The sequence below is a fragment of the Pimephales promelas genome, chromosome 1 (genome assembly GCF_988280905.1).
Source record: "Pimephales promelas chromosome 1, fPimPro1.hap1.1, whole genome shotgun sequence".
Classification (NCBI taxonomy): Eukaryota; Metazoa; Chordata; class Actinopteri; order Cypriniformes; family Leuciscidae; genus Pimephales; species Pimephales promelas.
Window position 1 is genome coordinate 46,186,382 of NC_142769.1, and position 21,671 is coordinate 46,208,052.

The 21,671-nt window shown below is 38.7% G+C and overlaps 1 protein-coding gene across 2 annotated transcripts in view; it reads right to left on the reverse strand.

Annotated features, from left to right (window-relative positions):
• Window positions 1-21,671, reverse strand: part of kirrel1a (kirre like nephrin family adhesion molecule 1a) — a 68,241-nt gene that overhangs the window by 35,151 nt on the left and 11,419 nt on the right. For both annotated transcript variants that reach the window (XM_089130349.1, XM_089130354.1), the window contains exons 2-3: window positions 5,122-5,271; window positions 134-283 (exon numbers count right to left, since the gene is read on the reverse strand). In XM_089130349.1, the coding sequence (XP_088986475.1) occupies window positions 134-283; window positions 5,122-5,271 (300 nt within the window). The remainder of the gene's footprint in view (window positions 1-133; window positions 284-5,121; window positions 5,272-21,671) is intronic.

Here is a 21,671-nt window from a genome sequence, read left to right on the forward strand (position 1 = left end):
CTGGTTCTAAATAGAACCATTTCTACTAAGAGTGTCGCATTCAGGCAAAACCATCATAGTCAACATTTAAAACAACCAGCTGTAGAAAGCATGACCATAGAGGTTCTTTTCTAAGCAAACACACTAGACTCACTGAGGACGGTGAGTTTGGCCCGTCGTGAGCGCAGCGCAGCCTCCGTCGCCTGGCACTCGTAGAGAGAGTCATCTGAGAGTTCAGCGGCCGAGATCTCCAGATTATACTGCCCAACATCCACCAGCCTTAACACACGATACCGGGGCCAGGCTGCCAAAAGACACGCACATCAGAATTTGTCACGTTTTGGAGGTAGATAGTCTTTATTATCTTTAAACAAAAACACACTGACTGAGCTATTTTGCATTTTCTGAAGGAAAAGTGAGTGGTCTGATTGGTTTTTAGTGTGTTGTAATGCAGTCACTAGGGTATTCTGGGTAGTTTCTTGTGTGTTGCAATGAGGTTGCTAAAGCATTCAGAGTGGTTTTTAATGTTTTGCTATGTGGTTGCTACAGTGTTCTGATAGCTTTTAAGGGCCATTCACACAAAACGCGAAAGAAAAAAAAAAAAAAAAAAAGAGACACAGGCATGGTCTCAAGACACGTTTTATAAAAGCTCAACATTTTTAGAGTGGTTATGCACAAGACGCTGCAAAAAACCACGACCGCCAAAAGATGATTGGAATTTTTACCAGGGTTCCCACACCTTGGTTAACTTCAAATTCAAGGACCTTTCAAGGACTTTCCAGGTCCAATACTCTCAAATTTAAGGACTTAGTTTGTCCAACAATAAACGTTCAGGTACATTGTAGTAGTTTCGTCCATGTGTGAACGCCATGGCAACATACACGCAACACGTAAATAAGCGTTACTAACATAAATCAAGCAAGCTAGTATGCACAGGCCACAAAGTTTTGGTGAAATAACACATTAGCTGATCGGAATAATATGATATGGATTTTTTTTCCAGAACACTTCTTTCACAAAATAAATTCAAGCCTTGAATATTTTTTTTACTGATTCACAAACTTTCAAGGATATCAAGGACCAGTGGGAACCCTGATTTTACATTGAAAAAACAATGGAAAAGAGCATAGTGAAATAAATAAAAAACAAGCTCTGTGTGAAAGTGTTCTTAGGGCCAGATTTACGAACAGCTTGAGCCAGTGCAAACCATCTTTTGGCTTAAAAAAAACCAACTGTCAGGATTTACTAAAGACACGCAGTGAAAAATTTGTGCGGAAAAGCCTTGGATGGTTACTTTTGCGGCCGGCCTTATAGAGTGCCGAAGTTACGACGTCACTCTGTAGGCCAAAACGCGGAAGTGAGTTAGCATTTAGCACTACTGGTTCGCTCTAAAGTCTATGGGATTTTTGAATGGGTTTTTGCTAAATCACCTGGTATAAGGTCTGTGGTGAACAAAGCCTCTAAATATTTTCACGTTTTGATCTATGACATAGAAGAACACACAGTTATAACCTGCTTGTGGTTTTTTTAAACTTTATTGTGTCTGTGTTTTTTAAAATGCTTCAAAATGTATACATTTTGATTAACTTGTAAAGATTATCTTGATAAACAAAACGTGTAAGGCTCACAACTCTTTGTTAAACACAGATCTTATTTTTTGCGATTTTCCAAAAGTCTATGGGGAAAATGCATAGCTTTTCGATCGAGGGAACCCATGCGCCGCTAGCTTCCGAGTTGTCCTACAAAGTGACGTCATCACTTCGGCACTCTATTGCATATGCATTCGTCGGAGTTTCTTTTTCAGATGCAAAATTTATGGGAGGAGAGTATTTAATTTGAATTGAATCACGCAAGGTGATTTACTAAGGTTTTCGCTAGACAATATACTGGTCTATATTTCCGCCATCATTTACCGCCCCAAAAAATTACTGTGTTAAACCAGACGGCGCTAAATACTGCTCTTGGTAGATTGCGATGGTCATTTCGTCAGTAGCTGACTTGTAGAACTTTCCACTCACATCTAAATTTTTTGGGAATTACACTCTCACGCTAATTTGCCCTGTTTTGTAAATCTGTGTTGCTATCAAGCGGCAACATTCTAATCTGAAAGATGAAGCCTACCCGGAAGTGCGATAAACTGCAATCCATCTCAAATCCGCTAGAGGCCGGTCCCAAAAGGGAGCAAATATCCATAGACGTCATGTTATAATGTCCGTTTTCACAGCATAAATTCATATGTTTACAGTTTGCTCCCATGGACTTTTATTGTAATCTTCAATATGTTCCGCGTGCCTGACAACTGTGAGGGGGGTGAATTTTTTTCTAACTCTTTAGTTTAGATCATATTTAGATATAAAACATATGACAAATAAGGGCGGTTAACTTTGATTGACAGCTGGTAACGGGCTGCGCCGAGTGAATTTGACGTCTCGGCCATGATCTGACACAACACATCATACCACCTCTGTATCCTTTCTGAAACTTTTGTATTTTCCAAGATTTTCCAGTATGGCGCCGTCCATACCCCCCATAAACAGCCTCAAATCCGTTCTTCAGAGAGTCTATGGGTGACGTCACAGACGCTTTGTCCATATTTTTTATAGTCTATGGTTGCTATGTGTTTTGGTTTTGCACTTGCTAGGGATTTTTGGGTGGTTGTCTATTGGCCCGAGTGAAAATAAAGACCACCAAAATAGTAAGAGACGCTTGCCTACTAACAAGGAAAAAACCTAGCTTGCAGTGCAGTGATGTTCTCCACCACTGGATGCCAGCAGAGTTTGCGTGATATATGCTAGCGCTATGACATGGACATTTCCAGCTTCTGCTGCAAGAGAAATGACAAAAATTCTGCTGTGAATTACATCACGCATCCCCAACCCACACAGCCCTCTCTCTACTGTTGGATTGAGTTGTCAGTGTGTGCTGTGCGCCGCTGAGTACGTGCGGATGTATTTCTGTGTGTGCACATTTGTGTATGTGTGTGAGTGCATGCTTTTATATGAAAGCCGAGGGGACAAACCAGTGAAGCATCACAGGGTAAATACAACTACACTGAGTCAAAGTGAGAGAGCAAGAGAGAGAGAGAGAGCAAGAAAGAGAAATCTCCCTCATGCCTCATGTCTTTTAACAAATCTGGCAAATGCAGCAAATGTAGTTTATCAGGTCCACATTTATCTATTTATAATGGCAGAGGTTAAAAATACCACATCCTGCCCTCTCTGTTCTCATGACAGTCCACAAGGAGCGAGAAAAGATGAGCTAGTGGAGCAGAAAGCAGAAAAGCAAAATGGAAGAGAGAATAAAAGTTAGACAGAAAACAAGCAAACAGGGAAACAGAGAGACAGATGAGAGATGAAACTGAAAGGGTGTGCATAGGGAAAACTAAAAAGTTTAAGAGAAAGAATAAAATACACACATTCTTAAATTTTATGAAGGAAATGTGTTGCCAATCTATTGCTACGTTCTCCTGGCTGTTTTGTGTGTGTGTTTAGTCTTACCAAGTGTTTGCTAAGGTGATTGGTTTTGTAATAGGCCTGCCCCCTTATAGTCGACTAAACTCGTCTTGCTCTGTTCTGTGATGCGCGTTCGTGACTCCTGTTCGAACTCGTTTATCAAAATGAATGGATCTTTTTCCGAGTCAATTCGTTCATTTCGTTCGTTGAATGAACCAAATGACTCAGAAAAAGATCTGTTCATTTTGATGTACGAGTTTGAACAGAAGAAAACTTAAAACTTATAAAACTTAAACCTTTTTATTTATTTATTAAATGAGCGATCATTTTGCTTGATAAGACCCTTATTCATCGTCTGGAATCGTTTAAAGCCCTTTGAACAGTTTGCACTTTGTACTGAATCTGTCTTTTGGACCTTGAACCGTTTGGTTCCCAATGAAGTCCATTATATGGAGAAAAACCCTGGAATGTTTTCATCAAAAACCTTAATTTCTTTTCGACTGAAGAAAGAAAGACATGGACATCTTGGATGGCATGGGGGTGAGTAAATTATCAGCAAAAGTTTTTTTAAAAGTGAACTACTTTAAAAACGTTGTATTCTGCTGCCAAAGAGTAGTTGGCGATGTCACTTTGTAAAGAAACGCCTATAGACTTAACACGTAATACACATGTGTGTGACATCACCATTTTCACAAATTCGTGTTTTTGTAGTTCACACGGAGACAAAAACGGTATCATTTTCCAAAACTTGCACTTTGAAACCCGGTTCCAAAACGCTGTTGTCGTGTAAATGAATGGCCAAAATGCATTCAAAGATTTCTGTTTTTAGTTGAAAACGGTGTTGTGTAAACAGGTCCTTAGTTGACCAACATTTCATTAGTCAGTTAGTCGCCGAAAATAAAACAACTTCACAGGAAGTGGCGAAGTTACGCAGTCCGTGGAGGACAGATGGTTAACGGCGGGTCCTTGTGATAATATGTTGGCCAGGAAATCCAAACGTTTGCGATCAACCTGAAATATAGCTCATCATTTGAAACAAGTAATAGCAACTTTATCTAATGGTAACCTAGATAAATGTACACTATTATTATTATTATTATTATAAGTGTTTGGGAGTGTGGAAGCTGAAGTGTTAGCACTGCATGATATGGAGGCACCGGTGCGATTATTAAACAACTGCATAATCACTTTGTGGTTACTAACCACCCACAACATTCTAGCATTATTATTCCATCACATGTTCTATGGAAATTTAGGTTTCAAGTTATTATAGTTGTTGTGAATAAGGAGCAGCATTCACTTAGAGCATACAGCAGAGACGGCAAGTCAGCATTGTCAAATTCATCTTTGCAGCCGACACTGACTCAGAAAATACTAGTTTATTCATAAACAGTTAAAATGTCTCCCTGCTGTTTTTGCCGACACATTTATAATCATTGCTTCACCCGGTGCTTTGTTTTATGTGTGCGCTTGAGAGTGGAATAAGCTATATACTACGCCTACATATATTAAACACTCATTATGGTTCAGTATTTTTCCTCATTATATATTTAAGTAATTAAATGAATATAAACACGCATTTAGTCGACTAATGGCTTAAATGAACACCTACTATTCCACTAGATAAATCTTTAGATATAAAAATATGAAAGGCCAAAGAAAGAAAGAAAGAGCGCTATGTTTCACTGACCCCGGAGGTCTTCTCCGATGCCTAAGGCCAGCCCATCCTTGGTCCACTGCACAATGCCCGAATAGTTGAAGACCACGCAGGACAGGACCACCCTCTGGCCCAGAACCACTGACTGGTCTGCAGGCTCCTGAGAGAACCGCGCCGTCCGCACTGAAACACAATTATTATTACAAATATTAGTGTTTGTACAACAAAAACAGTGCAATTGCAGCGCAAGTTAAAATGTAACAAAGTATGTAAAAACTATTTGATTATGTTAATAAAACTGTCAGATATTATATTAGGATAATGAGAGAATATATATATATTATATAACGTTCACACAAAAACCACACTTCTCAATCATATTTGAATCATTTATATATCTATTCAGCCTTGCAGCATTGGGATCAGTCATGTGACACATGACAACCAATCACGGGCATTCAACGTGCAACGAGTCTTTAGCAGTATGGCCTGGTTTCACAGAGAGGGTTTAGATTAAGACAGGATTAGGCCTTTATTCAATTTATTTAAATTGCTTTTATTAACGTGCCTTAGAAAAAAAACATTACTGGTGTGCATTTTGAGACAAAACAATGGCACTGACGAATTTTAGGGTAAGTTGCTTTCAGTTCAGACAACTCAAACATGTATTTTAGTTTGAGACTAGACTTAAACCATGCATGTGAAATAGGGGCTAAATATTCCTTAGAAGAAAGAAAGTCTGAGGGGTTTGCAATGATGTTAGGGTAAGTAATAGGGCTGCAACAACTAATCGATAAAATCGATTATAATCGATTATGAAAATCGTTGTCAACGAATGTCATTACCGATTAGTTGGTCTGATTACGTCACGGGGATTGTTTACATGCTACATGCGCTTCTTACATGCGCTTCTTACGTGCGCTTCATGAGGCACACACGCAGTCTCTTTCCCTCGCCGGTCTGTGCGCAACACGGACGGTTTGGAGCACATTATCTTCTGTCTCGCATGCGCGCTCTTGATTCCGTGAGTTTGAACTAATTTGCGGGCATCAGGAAACCGCTATCAATATGCAGCATACACGAAAATCATTCACCTTTCGGCAAATTCGCCGTTTTGAAACCAAAATAGGTGACCTGCGTTAATCGTGTATACTTTATGAAGCCATACTGTAGTATAATGTGAGATAGAAATGTATATTTAAGTCATTAAATTCAAGTTAACGTAAGCTTTTCCCTCCACTGCGGCTGTCAGTCATTCTCTATTCGGTGTTCAAACAGCGCGTCGCGTTACAACAGTTAACATGATGAAACTCTTTCCAAGATGATTCAATGTTATTATTATAATTGATCCGTAGATAAAGGTCTATGGTTTCGTAATATAATGACTATCTTGCTTGACTTTTATTGCTGTAACTTAATCACTTTCTACTGAGTGTCTGTTAGATCACAACACTAGAGTAGAGTCGGCGCACTATAATTGTTCTTCACGTGCACAGTAGCCTAAATGAAATTTAAAACTGTTAAAAGAAAAGGCTGAATAAACTATTGCAAAGATACTGTATAATACAAAGTCAATATTGCTTCCTCACTAAACAGCTGTGCATCTGATTTTTACGATGTTTTTCACGAATGTATAACAACAATACAAAGAGCAATGTGTAACTTTTACCAGAGATAGTGCTACACTTATTGTCTCTTATTTTTTCCCCACTAAGGAATATTTTTTTCACTAAATGTTCAGATTTTATAAAATTATTGTGCACTTGTGATTTTTCTAGGCTAAGTTTTTCTGAGTTATCCACTAATCTAGTTTACAATAGCATTTTTGTCATAGGTTATAGTCATATATATTTTTTTTATTTGTTGTTTTTCTATATAATGAAGTTGTCTGTATTAAGAAGATTGTTTAACACACAAAAGAGTGTGGTTTTTAGGGTTTTAGGGTTTTATTTAGTTATAATAAACAAAAAAATGAAATAAATTTTTTATCCGATTAATCGATTAATCGAAAAAATAATCGTCCGATTAATCGATTATCAAAATAATCGTTAGTTGCAGCCCTAGTAAGTAATTAATGATGGAAATTATTAAATGAATAAAACCTGACATTATGAAAAGTTCATACGACTGACTAAAACAAGCAACTGAAACGCAGTATTTTACGCCTACATCTCCTGAGCAAATTCACTCTTACAATCAATCGTCTGAGTAAGTCAATGTGGTTTTTCGGAAGAAGGAACGTGTCCCTTGATACCAAATTCCAGACACATTTCTTCACCCGCAAAACATGGTATCCACCAGAGCCGCTCTCTTTCTCTGACACACAGGAGGATATTTGATACTCCAGACAAACCCGAGTCTCCAGCTTGAAGAACTGACTTACAATGAAAGCTTTCATTCAGAGCCTGAGTTGTGGATCTTTAATTGGACTGAAATCAAGAATGTTGTAAATTAAGTAAGGGCAACTCATATTTTCCCAGCATTCTTCTTTTCTTCGTTCAGTACAAGTTTCTGTCTTTCTTTTACTTTCTTTCTTTCTGTCTTTTTCCAGGTCCACCAGGACGCAGTTTGCAATCTTTTCAAAAATGAAAGTCATCATAATTTTTATACACCCTCACATTGTCGCAAACCTGCATGACATTCTTTCTTCTGTAGAAAACAAACGGAGAAATTGTGAAGAGTACTAGTTTTCTCTTTTCCATATATAATAGTATAAGGAATGGAGACTTGAAGGGATAGTTCACCCAAATGTGTGTGTGTGTGTGTGTGTGTGTGTGTGTGTGTGTGTGTGTGTGTGGTTGTCCAGAACTTTCATTTTTGGGTTTCATTTTGAATTTTTTAAAGATTCAAAATGAAACCCAAAAAAAAGACACTAAAGCACTAAAGTAAATAAGATAAGTTTCACAAAAGTTGTGCCTGATTCAGGACTCTAGACTCAGTATTACTTATGAATCACTAGAAAGGAAGTTAAGATTTTCAGTGAATAAAAGTAAAAAGACTTAAAGTGCCCCATTATGCTTTTCAAATATTACCTTTCATGTAGTATTTAATATAGCTTGTTTGTTACAATGTAACAATGTAACACATTTGCATAATGCCAGTCTATGGTTTTCATTGGCTGCCTGTGAACAATGGCGACTTTGACCCTCAGACACTTTAGTTGTAGCTGAGCCTGGAAGCGTTTGGTTAGTGTTGTTCATGTTAAGAAGACGCTGTTTTCAGCTCAGAGAATCTACTTTGATGCACTTCAAAAGGACGAGGACTCACGCTGGAATTTATATGAAAAAACAGATGCCACCGTTACTGTTAATATTACTGTGTGTATTAAAGCGATGTGTAAGCATCCAAAGTTAAAATTCAGATATGGTAATGGACATTTTGTTTCCAAAAAGCTGAAAGCAGTAGACCAATCACAACAGGCTTGGACCGTCTGACCAATCTAGCAGAGTAGACCAATCACAACAGACTTGACCACCTGACCAATCAGAACAGAGTAGACCAATCACAACAGACTTGACCACCTGACCAATCAGAACAGAGTAGACCAATCACAACAGACTTGACCATCTGACCAATCAGAACAGAGTAGACCAATCACAACAGACTGGGACATCTGACCAACCAGAGCAGAGTAGACCAATCACAACAGGCTTGGACCGTCTGACCATTCTAGCAGAGTAGACCAATCACAACAGACTGGGGCGTCTGACCAATCAGAGCAGAGTAGACCAATCACAACGGACTGGGGCGTCTGACCAATCAGAACAGAGTAGACCAATCACAACAGACTGGGGCGTCTGACCAATCAGAGCAGTGTAGACCAATCACAACAGACTGGGACATCTGACCAATCAGAGCAGAGTAGACCAATCACAACAGGCTTGGACCGTCTGACCATTCTAGCAGAGTAGACCAATCACAACAGACTGGGGCGTCTGACCAATCAGAGCAGAGTAGACCAATCACAACGGACTGGGCCGTCTGACCAATCAGAGCAGAGTAGACTCTTGGAAAGGAGGGATTTAAAGAGACTGAATAAAGCCGAAATAAAACAAAATAAAAATATTAAATGAAAACGAATGAAAGAATTAGAAATGTTACCATGGCAAAATAAAGTAAGATTTCTAAAAACAAAAAAACAACATAAATTTAAGATAAATAGAAGCATTTATCTGAAATTGAAATTGCAATAGAAATAAAACACCATAATAGTATTTAAATGATGGCAAAAATAACCTTGCTTCAAATATCATGTCACATGGACCAGTTTTATTTCCTGAACCCCACTCACTAACACTGCATGGAAAAGATCAACAGCACAGCCTTCAGAATTTGTCTCACTAAAGAAAGAAAGTCATACAGGTTTGAAATGACATGCTGGTGAGTAAATGACAGGAATTCATTTCACTTTAACTTCACATTCCTATATGGGGATTTCCTAGTAATGGCATCATGTAGTTAAGAGTAAAATTAGCAAGAACATTTGTTACTTTTGATCCGTTTTGTCAGTTTTCTATCCTTCTTGTTTAAATCCATGTTCCCCTCCCCAGCCCTGCCTTCTATTTCTGTGGTCTTCCTCTCGGGTTGGAGGGGGTTTGGAGACACGCTGTCACAATCCATTTATCACATTAAATATCAGCCCTCTAGCCTTCTCTTGTTCTCTCGCTCCCTCTCTCTCGTCTCTCATCCCTCCAGCATTCCTCTGTAGGTCCCCATCTCTCTCAGTTTCTTAACAACTGGCATATGCCCACTCATCCCCCATGACCCCATCCCTCTCTCTTTCTCTCCATGTCTGTTTCCTCTCCTTCCCGTGCAACATCCGTGATCACTTTGGCTGAAATTTAATGAAGTCAACAAGAGGAAACAATGCTCTAATGACCATGAAAAACATCATATATTCTGTAGGATAATGCAGTTAATGTTACTCTGACATACCAAACTCCCTTTTTTCTTCTTGCCGTTTAATATCTCAGCACATAAATCTCATCCTTACAGGGATAGTTCACCCAAAACTGAAAACTTCATGCCTTCATGTCATTCCAAACCTTTACAACCTTTCTTGTTTTATGTACAGCCTTGTTATCGTCAACTAAAACAAAACTATTAAACTAAAACCATATAAAAATACTGGTGTCAAAAAGTTTGTATAATACAATATATATATATATATATATGTGTGTTTATGTACATGTAGCCTATATATATAAAACCACACACATATATTATTTTTACAAACTTTTTTGTTAGATGTGATTAATCGCGATTAATCGATTTGACAGCAATAATAATAATAATTAAAAAAAATCACTTTTGTTAACTGAAATAAGATCTAAATGCCTTAAACTGAACTTGAACTAAATATAAATAGAACAGTATAAAATAATAGTACTAAAATATCACCGTTCTGGACACTAATTATGATATTTTAAAGAACATTTCTACCGTTTTAGTCGATTTAATAAAGGTCAATTGGGTCCCGAACGATAATGCTCCCACTTTCACAATATCTTCTTTTGTTTTCCACAGAAGACAACAGAAGAGTGAGTAAATGACCACATTTTCACTCACTAAAGTAACTAGATTTACAATTTACAAAAGATCATACATCACGAAGGTGTTACTTGAGCCATCTCAAGGGTCCAGAATATCATAGAGACTTACTTTGCTGTTTGATGAATGTGACTTTTTGCGTACTGTTCACGTATGACTCTAATGACTTGAGCCAGTAAACAACCACCTAGCAAAAAACATTCTAGCATTGTTGTTCCATTACGTTCTATGGAAATATAGGTTTCAAGTTATTATAGTTGTTGTTATCCAACGGGGCAGTATTTGGCCTTCGCTAAAATCCATATCCATTAACATTATTACATCACAGGGAGGTCATGCAACCCAATGTGACAATATACTTTACTGTCGTGTAAAGCAGCAGTGTATTATGACGCCTTTCTATAGAAGATTATTCAGCTGAAATTGTCCTCCTCCATGCACCTTAAACGTTTTGTGCACATATAAATGTACGTTCATCGAATACATGCATAAAATGAGAGACCTGTGTACAGTACGCAAAAAGTAGTATTCATCAAACAGCACACGAATAACATACAGATTAAATATCTGCTGAGACACTTGCTATCCCATGAGGCCACTGGAGCCTATAGGAGCTGTCAGATCCAAAATGAGAACTGATTCAGGAGGCTTTTTTCAAGTGCTATAGTCAAGATATTCCTCACAGTTAATTTGCACATTTGTTTAATGTCACTAAAACTGTATTTCATTCTGTTTTTCTAGATTATTTTAGGTCGTAAAGTGCACAGGATATAGACGGTTTTCACCGACGTCACATTCTGGGCGGTAACCCGGATGAGCGGCCGTTATGGAGGCACTCGGATGTAAACAACAGCATGGATTGCACTGTGTACTATTGACAGTGGTGGAATGTAACGAAGTACAAATACTTCGTTACTTTACTTAAGTACATTTTTCACGTATATTTACTTTACTCAAGTACAATAAATAGTGCATACTTTTTACTTTTACTTCGTTACATTTTGCAGCAATTATTATACTTTCTACTCCACTACATTTCTACAGCTTCTGTTACATTTTCGTTACATTTTCTGATCAGTTTTTCCCCTGCCAAAACGTAATCTGACCGTCCGTTCGTTGCACGTTTGTCTCACCAGTGATGTTTGGTTGCCATAGATACAGTATATCAACCCGGTCACACTAAATGCGTCTCACACGCAGTGTGTTTATCATGCAACTCATACGCGAAAATTTGTTTTTACGTGCATAGGAAACACACCGTGTGTAATATATGTTTGGTTTAGGATTATGGCAAGCCAAGAGGTTCAGAATTACACCATAAATGAATCGCGTTTACTGCCAAACATAGTTATTAACATATAGTAAGTAGGGGTGTAACGGTACACAAAAATCACGGTTCGGTACGTACCTCGGTTTTAAAGTCACGGTTCGGTACGTTTTCGATACAGCAAAAAGAAAGAAATGCCAGAGAAATTTCCTATTTGTTTAAAGAAAAAATATTTTTAAATAAGTGTGAGTTTTCCTAGATCTTGAAACTTTCAGGTTTATAAATAGGGGTCATCTTTGAAGGATGAACAAATAATGTTTTGGTCATCACATTAAAAATAACATTTAAATATATATTTATTTATATAATATTTGAATTTTGAAGTGCTGGAAAAAGATGTGTGAAGTACTTGAAAGCATTTCACCATTCCAGCCAAACTGGTTCCAGTTAGTGTTACTATATTAAATCCATGGTGAATGTTGCTGGTCTGTGGACGAAAGTATTACTAGTTCATTCACGGCACAATGTTTCTCCTGGTTTCCATGACAGCGCTGTTTGATCTAATAGAGATCTGCGGTTAATAACGGATAAATGTGAATGCATCTCACTAGATCTCGCAGCGATGTTATTACCTCAGTGGCGAATTCAAATGTTTTCTTTACCGGATCTCTCGCGGTGTGGTAACAGTGTTGCTTGATCGAGATCGGCTCGCGCTGCACAGATGTTGCTGGTCCGAACTGATAAACGATCCGTGAAGCACATAACGAGGAGCGCAGTTTCGTTCTGGTTTCATTACCCTTGCCATTTGGATGTTGTGCAACGTTGTGTTGGCCGCGTCAGCACGAATTGGGGTTAAGATTAGGGGCGGGGTTGGGATTAGGCAATCAGGTACTGACTTCAACGAGGGGGGTAATAATTTGGCAGAGGGTCGAAATTAGGCCCAACACCGGCAAGAAAAATGGTCCAAGCAATCGTTCGGTTTGTATGCGTACCGAACCGGAAGCCTCGAACCGAAACGGTTCAATACGAATACATGTACCGTTACACCCCTAATAGTAAGGATAAGCATGATATTGCCTAATTGCAAGCTTGTTTCAGAAATGGTGAAATTTTTTTTCCATCATTATTGAACATCATTATAGGAGTAGGCTATTAGGTTGAATGAGTTAGAATTAAATGTTTTATTAATCATTAGAAAATAGACATTAAGATAATCAATTGTTATGCAAGTACTTTTACTTTTAATACTTAAAGTACATTTAAAATAAAGTACTTTTTACTTAAGTATGGTTGTCATTGTGTTACTTCTACTTTTACTAAAGTAAATATTTATCTGGGTATTTGTACTTTTACTTAAGTACTGAGATTCAGTACTTCCTCCACCACTGACTATTGAAAACATTGTTACACTAAAAAAAACACAGAAAAAAAACGTGGTAGGTGTGAAATCATATAGAGAAGGATTTAACAACATTTTGACAAACTTACCTTTTTTAGCCATTGTCAAAGCTTCATTTGCACATGTGACTGATGAGCTGATTTGCCTCTCTCTCTCTCTCAATCACAAACGCCTTCTTTCATCAGTTTTTTGCACTCTTCTCTTTAACTTTTGGCAGTCTGTAGAACTCAAAAGGTATTTTCCCGATGCGACAGATTAGTATAGACTAAAACTCGACCATTTTTCAGCAGAAATAATCAGCCAAATTTTCGAGTCCTATCAGTTCAATGGATTGTTTATGTTCTGTGCCTCCAAAATGGCCGACTTCCGGATTGATGACGCGTCGTGCAGCGGGTGCCTGAGCCTCCCCATCTCAACAGCGCCCCCCAGTTTCCCCCAATGTCAATATGTGGTGGAAAATGGAACTGCAGCACGCTCTAATTCAGGGCCATAGACTTTATTCTTTATTCACAGCAGCGGCATCTTTGATCTTTACCGGGAATAAAAGTGAGGCTGTGAGGGATAGTCATACATCTCTTCAGTGGGTTGTACTGTTTCTTATTTAATGTGTTTTTGGATTGTTCTGACGAAACAGTACAAAATATATTTCAGTGGACAATAAAATCCAGACAACATGAGCTCTAGAAAATTATAAGTGATCTAGCAGCTTTTTACAGCGGCAAATTTATCCCTCACAGCCTCGCTTTCATACCTGTCATGGCGCTGCTCTGAATAAAGTATATTTGAGCAGATTATTTCAGACTGCCCGCTTATTTTCACGTTTCCTAAACCTATATGATACAGACCAAGATGATATCAAGCCGATTCAGCTATGTGCTCGTAATATTCTAAATGAAAACAAAATTTGGAGGCAATAAATTGTGGAGTTTTGTGCGAGTGTGTACTAAAGACTGACAGTCAACATTAGAGCGCCACCCTCAGGCTGAATAATGCAACCTCGGTCAAAAATGTGTCTCAGCAAACATAAAGCTTACAAAATGTCTCCCATAAATTGCGATAAGACCCAGAATCAGGTGTACTTAAAGTGATAGTTCACACAAAAATAAAAATTCTGTCATTATCCCTCATGTTGTTCCAAACCCATAGACTTTCGTTCGTTTTCGAAACACAATTAAAGATCTGATCTGATTTTTAACAAAATCAGAGATTTCAGTTCCTCCATTGACAGCTACGCAACTAACACTTTGACGCTTCAAAAAGTTCATAAAGCGATCCTAAAACTAATCCACATGAATTGAGCGGTTTAGTCAAAATTCTCTGAAGAGAAGCGATTGATCAATATGATAAGACCCTTATTCATCATCTGGCGTCGTTTAAACCCCTTTGAAGCTGCACTGAAACTCTCATTTGGACCTTGAACCGTTTGGTTCCCAATGAAGTCCATTATATGGAGAAAATCCTGTAATGTTTTCATCAAAAACCTTAATTTCTTTTCGACTGAAGAAAGAAAGACGTGGACATCTTGGATGACATGGGGATGAGTAAATTATCAGCAAACGTTTTTTTAAAAGTGAACTCCTCCTTTAAGGCAGATCAATAATATTGTTGAATATTAAATGTCCCCAACTAAGCAAGCCAAAAGCCAAGGCGACAGTGGCAAGGAACCAAAACTCCATCAGGTGACTGAATGGAGAAAAAAACCTTGAGAGAACCCAGGCTCAGTCGGGGACCAGTTCTCTGGCCAACGAAGGAACAGTGTGTGATTCGGGCAGCGTTACAAGTCAGATTGGATCGGAACATTTCAAGTATTTGTCCATTTCCATCTGTTCGGAAGTCGAAGTAATCACGCCGGTTTGGAGACGAGTTGTTGAGGATCAGTCGTGTCGATGAGGCCTTCACAGGGCTGATGAGGCTGGCACTTCAGGATGAGTTGGGATGGGTCCAGGCGCAGGTCCACCATAGAGGTCGTCTCCTATAAGGTCGCACTCCAGGCTTGTTATTTATGAATCAACCAGATGGAAAAAAAAGGGTGACAGAGGAGAAAGAGGAAAAGGGGAAGACACAGGGGAGATGAGGACAGAAAAACAAACATACAGAGAGAGAGAGACATGGCTGTAGAGGGAGTAATGAGAGAGGACCTGAGAGAGAGCGAGAGAGGGCTTGTATAGTTTTCATTATGTGGGTTATGGTGCAGCGACAAATTTAGAGTGTCCTGATTTTCTTGAGTCACTGATCCCTGGGTACCAGCAGTAGTCCATGCCACACTGCCAACATCCTGACCGCACAAAGACGTGGTCACACACACACTCCGACCACACTTACACACCACACTCGTGTCAGGAACCACTTGACCGACCTGAGAGAACAGCCTCGCATCAAGGGATCGCCGAATCACAAACCAGGCCAGCACACCAGAAAATTCACTTCTGTCAACAATCATAAATCCTAAAGATTATCAGTTTTCACTCCAAGATAACCGGATCCAATGAAACGCCTTCAATGCGTGCGCGTTGCAGTATGAAAATATTCAAATGTGCAACAAAGACTGAGATGATGTCATTTTAATATAAACCTGAATAGAGATAAAATGGATAAGCCCCACCCCCTTTCCCATTAACCAGACAGAACTCTGCAGATGACACATTGAAAGATTTTCTTGATTAGTATTTTTGGCTTGTTTTATGCCTAAACCTAAATCAAGATACGGTACCTTAAGAGGCAAAGTTTCGTAAGATATTAAGTCTGAGTTTATGCTTAAAACATGAGCGAATATCTGCCAATGTGGAAGGAAAAATTAAGGGCCAATCCCAATTCTACCCTTTACCCCTTCACTTTCCCGTTCCCCTCCGTTTTGCGCGTCCACGTGAAGGGGTAGGGCTGTCCCAATTCTCTTTTGGTTGGAGGGGGAGGGCTAGGGTGAAGGGCCAGATAGCCCTTCAAACGAAGATTTTTCGGGAGCACACTTCAAACGAAGGGGTATGAGAAGTGTCACTGCTAACCCAGGCTGGCTGCCCAAGCGACAAAGGAGACCCATAAATTTAAGTATTTGTGGCTTTAATAAGTATTATAACGACAAATAATGACTTGCTTTATGTTACATTCAATATTGTGTTCATATTTACGGTCAGTTTCTTCACAGAAACGTTTGTAAAAAAAAAAAAAAAATCGCTAAAATTACTGTAGTTTGCTAACGATAGTCCCGCAACATATTTTCGTCGTCTCCGTTTTTTCCTGCGAACTTCACAAGATGCAAGAAAATAGCTGTAACCCACGCGACTGAGATAACTGCAGCTGTCGACGGCATCTTGGAAGTTGTGATAAACATCGGCGCATCTCCTGTGACGTAGGCGCTAGCGACGACTTATAATGACGTTTAACGGAGGCGTAGTGGTGTCCCATTTCTTAGGGGAATATTTTCACCCCTACGCATTGCCACTCTGTTTCAAGGGTCAAGGGGAAGGCGAAGGGGTAGGGCTAGGGGAAAGGGAAGGGGTAAGGGGTAGAATTGGGATTGGCCCTAATTTGTTTTCCCTTTATTCAACTGGCAAATATGTGTTTAAATGTGCACTGTGTATTATTTAGGAGGATCCTGACAGAAATGCCATATCATGCATAACTGTTTTCTTACCTTACATAATGAAATGTTATGGGTTTATTACCTTAGAAAGAGCCATTTCTACATACGGTACAGCACGGGTCCCCTAACATTGAAATAGCTAAACGGACAAACGCATTTCGTCACTATTTTGTTCTTTGTGCAAATAATCTAATAAAACTCTGACACAATGATGAACAAGTAACAATAATATTCGCAATTACATCGGTTAACTGAATAATTCAGTAGACCTAATTTCTTAATTTATATTTGTAAAGGAAAAGAAACCTCATTGCTTAACTGGCTACTCTCTGCTGTCTCAGACGACGTCATCTTTTCCTGTTGGCCACCGTCATAGATATATACACTACAGGTCGCCATGGCTACGGCAGTTCATTAGAACGAATGCGTCAATAGAGCCGCCATCTTGGAACAGGGAAGCTCCTCCACTTTAATGCATCAGTGTCAATGTAGACACAGGTAGGGCTGGGCGATATATCGAATATGTACGATGTATCGTTATATTTTTTGAAACGATATGGAATGAAGCAATACCGTTTATATCGATACAGTAGTTTGATATGAGCACATCTGAAAAATAGCAGAGTTTGCAGTGTGAGCTGCTGCAGTGAAAGTAGCTAGGCTACGTAGTACAATTTGTCCTAAACATGACACAAGCTTATATTAATTGCGTCAAAATCACTTTGATATAGTTAACAAGTTTAAGGCAGCTTGCCGCCCTGTCAAATGCTCTGACAGACACTGTTGCTGACTGACAAGAAATAACGTTACTTGCGCTGTTTAATGCGTTTGAGATGTGGTGCTTTCCTCAGTGCTCAACTTACATTTCACAGGTATATTCTCCATCTGTAAATGTTAGAAAGTAAAGCAAATATGTCCATTTCACAACAAATATGTCCATGTCAGAAGAGGACGAGCTTCTGCAAGTGAATCTCCGCTAAAATTCATGCTTCCTTGAACGAGCGCCGGCGCGCGCATGCGCGTGAATAGTACTACGTAGTACGCAATAATTCTGACTAAAATAAACATATTGCTAAAATATTTGTTGTTGGAGAAAATATATGTGCCATATGTGGAATTTTAAACCTACAAGTATATATTTTTAATGAAAGTGAAAGTGATTATAATGGGGTAATCAAATGCAGGCTAATATAATTAGTTTGTGCTTTTGTTTTTGTTTTTATTTTCATTTTTAGTTTAGCTTTTAATCAATATAAAAACAAAAGCTTTTTGCACATAATATATTGCATAGCCTATATTATATTTGTTTCCATATCCTTCAATATCAACATTGTTTGTAGGATATCATTGGGCCGAATGTGAATATACTGTATGTATATATATATATATATATATATATATATTTTAATATAAAGATTTTCTTTATCTAAATAGAAAACGTAGAAAGTACCGAGATATATATCGTATATCGCCATTTGACCAAAAAATATCGAGATATGATTTTTTGGCCATATCGCCCAGCCCTAGACACAGGTCTAACGGAGATAAATCATCATGAATGCGATTTTCTCGTTTTTTTGGTTCGTTCCAACGGCCAGAAAAAGTCAAAAAAAAAATTTTTTAAATATTCTTCCTAGTTCAGATTTCATTCGTGGACATCATACGCAGCACAAAAGTCCGCCACCATCAATTAATTCGAAGTAAAGGCAGAGATAGCAGCGTTACCTAGCTACTTCCTATGACAAGACCCCTGTTCCAAGATGGCGGCGGTTTTGACGCATGCTTAGAACCCCAAGGTGACGTCTAGTGTGTCTATGGGCCATCTTAACTTGTTTGGTTGCAATTCGCAACATCACCACAAGATGCCACTAAAAATTACACAGTGCACCTTAAACTCACTTAATATTTATATATTGCTTGTATCTTGATTTCTTGATTAAAGAATGTTTAGATATTTGTACTGGAAAACAATACAAAAACACAACAAAATTTTTTTTGCAGGTTTATTTATTATATTGTAATTTATTTAATTTGCACGTATTACGCACAAACAAAAGCATTTTGGAGCATCTGATCTGGAAACAGCATTTTCAGTGTCCCATCACATTTGACTGGTTTATCCAGCATTTCATTCTTTTTGTAGGCCTACCAGTTAAACAATTACGTCATGTTTTTTGAGATTACATATGAGAATCGAAGACAAAAAAAGACTGTCCCCATTACCTTCCTCGGCACACTTTAATCAAAACGGACCCTTCGAGGTAAAAATCCTAGATACTACCAGTGAAAGCAGCACTGACACATCGTCAGACAAAAAAAAAGCAGAGCTTTTCAGATTCCTCCATGCGCATGCAGCGCAACGGACCAGACACTTCTGTGACTTCATGCGCTATAGCCACTCTCAGACAACAAAGGAGTGTGTCTGGACAAGGAATACGTCACCTGCTGCGGTCAAAGTGCCTGTGTGGAGCAACAACGACTCCGAGGGCATTTGACACCTCGACACAGAACAGACAGCCACTTCTAATGCTTCCCATGCTCCAATCATTTTACTGGCCATTTCTGATTTCATACATCGCTGGCTCGTTAAACCGCTGTGTGTGTGGCTGCCATTGCTAAATTAGCTTCATATTATTTATTAGTGTACATAAAGCTGTCATAATCCTCACGTCTGTCCATTTTTTAATGCATCATCTATCGTAACCCCTCTCTCCATGCCTTTTTTCCTCCCCTGCTTCTCCAACCAATCGGGCACTTTCACTGGCTCATAGTGTAGCGTCACCATAGCAACAGCTGACGTATGCAAAAAACTACCCCAAAAGTTTTTTCCTTGTTTGCAGGAATGAGCATGTATGTATGCATGCATGTTTGTGGTTTGCTTATGTCTTTGTTGAATACCCTGGAGCTTTTTTAACATTTAAACTGTTAAATGACAATTACTAGAGATGAACTGATGTAGTGGCCGATTATATTCCTTTTTGATGGATTTAAAGGATTAGTTCACTTTTGAAAAAACTTTTGCTGATAATTTACTCACCCCCATGTCATCCAAGATGTCCATGTCTTTCTTTCCTCAGTCGAAAAGAAATTTAGGTTTTTGATGAAAACATTCCAGGATTTTTCTCCATATAATGGACTTCAATGGGAACCGGATGGTTCAAGGTCCAAAAGACGGTTAATAACAGTTTCAGATGCAGCTTCAAATGTCTTTAAACGACACCAGACGATGAATAAGGGTCTTATCATGCGAAACGATCGGTTATTTCAAAACTTATTCCAAAAATGTAACTTTTCTAAGGACAAATGCTAGCCTTGTAATATATTGTGAGGCGCGTTTGCAACGTCACGTAATACGTAATTACGTTCAAAAGGTCACGGGCGACGTAGCCGGAAGTACAGAATCAAAATCGTCCGACATCGTTGTTTTACCTTTTAATTCCTTTTTTGTAAACGGCGTTTGAGTTAGTTTTCACGTTCAACCTATGCGTTCAACTTGTAAACACTCTGACTCTGTAGTTCTGGCTACGTCGCCCGTGACCTTTTGAACGTAATTACGTATTACGTGACGTTGCAAACGTGCCTCACAGAATAGAGCAAGGCTAGCATTTGTCCTTAGAAAAGTTACATTTTTGGAATAAGTTTTGAAATAACCGATCGTTTCGCATGATAAGACCCTTATTCATCGTCTGGTGTCGTTTAAAGACATTTGAAGCTGCATCTGAAACAGTTATTAACCGTCTTTTGGACCTTGAACCATCCGGTTCCCATGGAAGTCCATTATATGGAGAAAAATCCTGGAATGTTTTCATCAAAAATCTAAATTTCTTTTCGACTGAGGAAAGAAAGACATGGACATCTTGGATGACATGGGGGTGAGTAAATTATCAGCAAAAGTTTTTTTCAAAAGTGAACTAATCCTTTAAAACCATCTGCGTATCATCTATAGCATGAAAAAGGCTAATGCTGATGATTTTGATTAATTAACTGCATTAAGGCACTAAGTTGTATAATGTCTATTGTTTAATCCAACGTTCTTCTATAGGTAAAATAAATAAATACTTGACAAAACAAAACGAAACCAGTACAAAAAACAGCAGGGCTCAACAATAGAGACTGCCGATGGCCCGGTGGCAGCATGAACGATGAGAATTGCCGAAACTGTCACTGTCCCGATCGGGCCAGTGCTGCATCTTCACAAAAGTTTATCCTTTGCCCGTGCTCTTAAGCTTTGCTAAGCAAGGAGATTTGAAAAAGAACTAAATTTGGTACTCAAAGCTAAATTTTAGACAGCGCCACGAGATCGCGCGATATTAAAATGTGACGAGATTTCTCGTCGAGGTGAAAAGCTGTCTCGCGATATCGCCGACCGATAGTTGGATAACGGTCGCTTCAATTGTAGGCCATTCTAGTTTACTCTGCCCATCCAGCGTGAGCGAGAGAGTAGGCCTGTTGGAACGAATTCCGAAATTCGAATATAATTCGAATATTAAAAAAATCAATACTATTCGAATATTTATTTTTTATGTATATTTTTTAAATGTTCTTTTATATGCAATCTTGACTTTTCGCCGCCTTGGCTTACACGCATGTGAAAATGAAATGCCTTTGTTTCGTCTGATCAACAATAAAGTTTTTGAATCGTAACACAAGTGTGCACGTTATCCATGGTGTATCATCATAACAACTGTCAAAAATGGTAGCCTAAAGGCCTGTTCACACCGGGACGAATTTCACGCGTGCTATTCGCCGGCGTTTAACGCCTCGTGACAAAACAAAGGGCGCCAATGTGA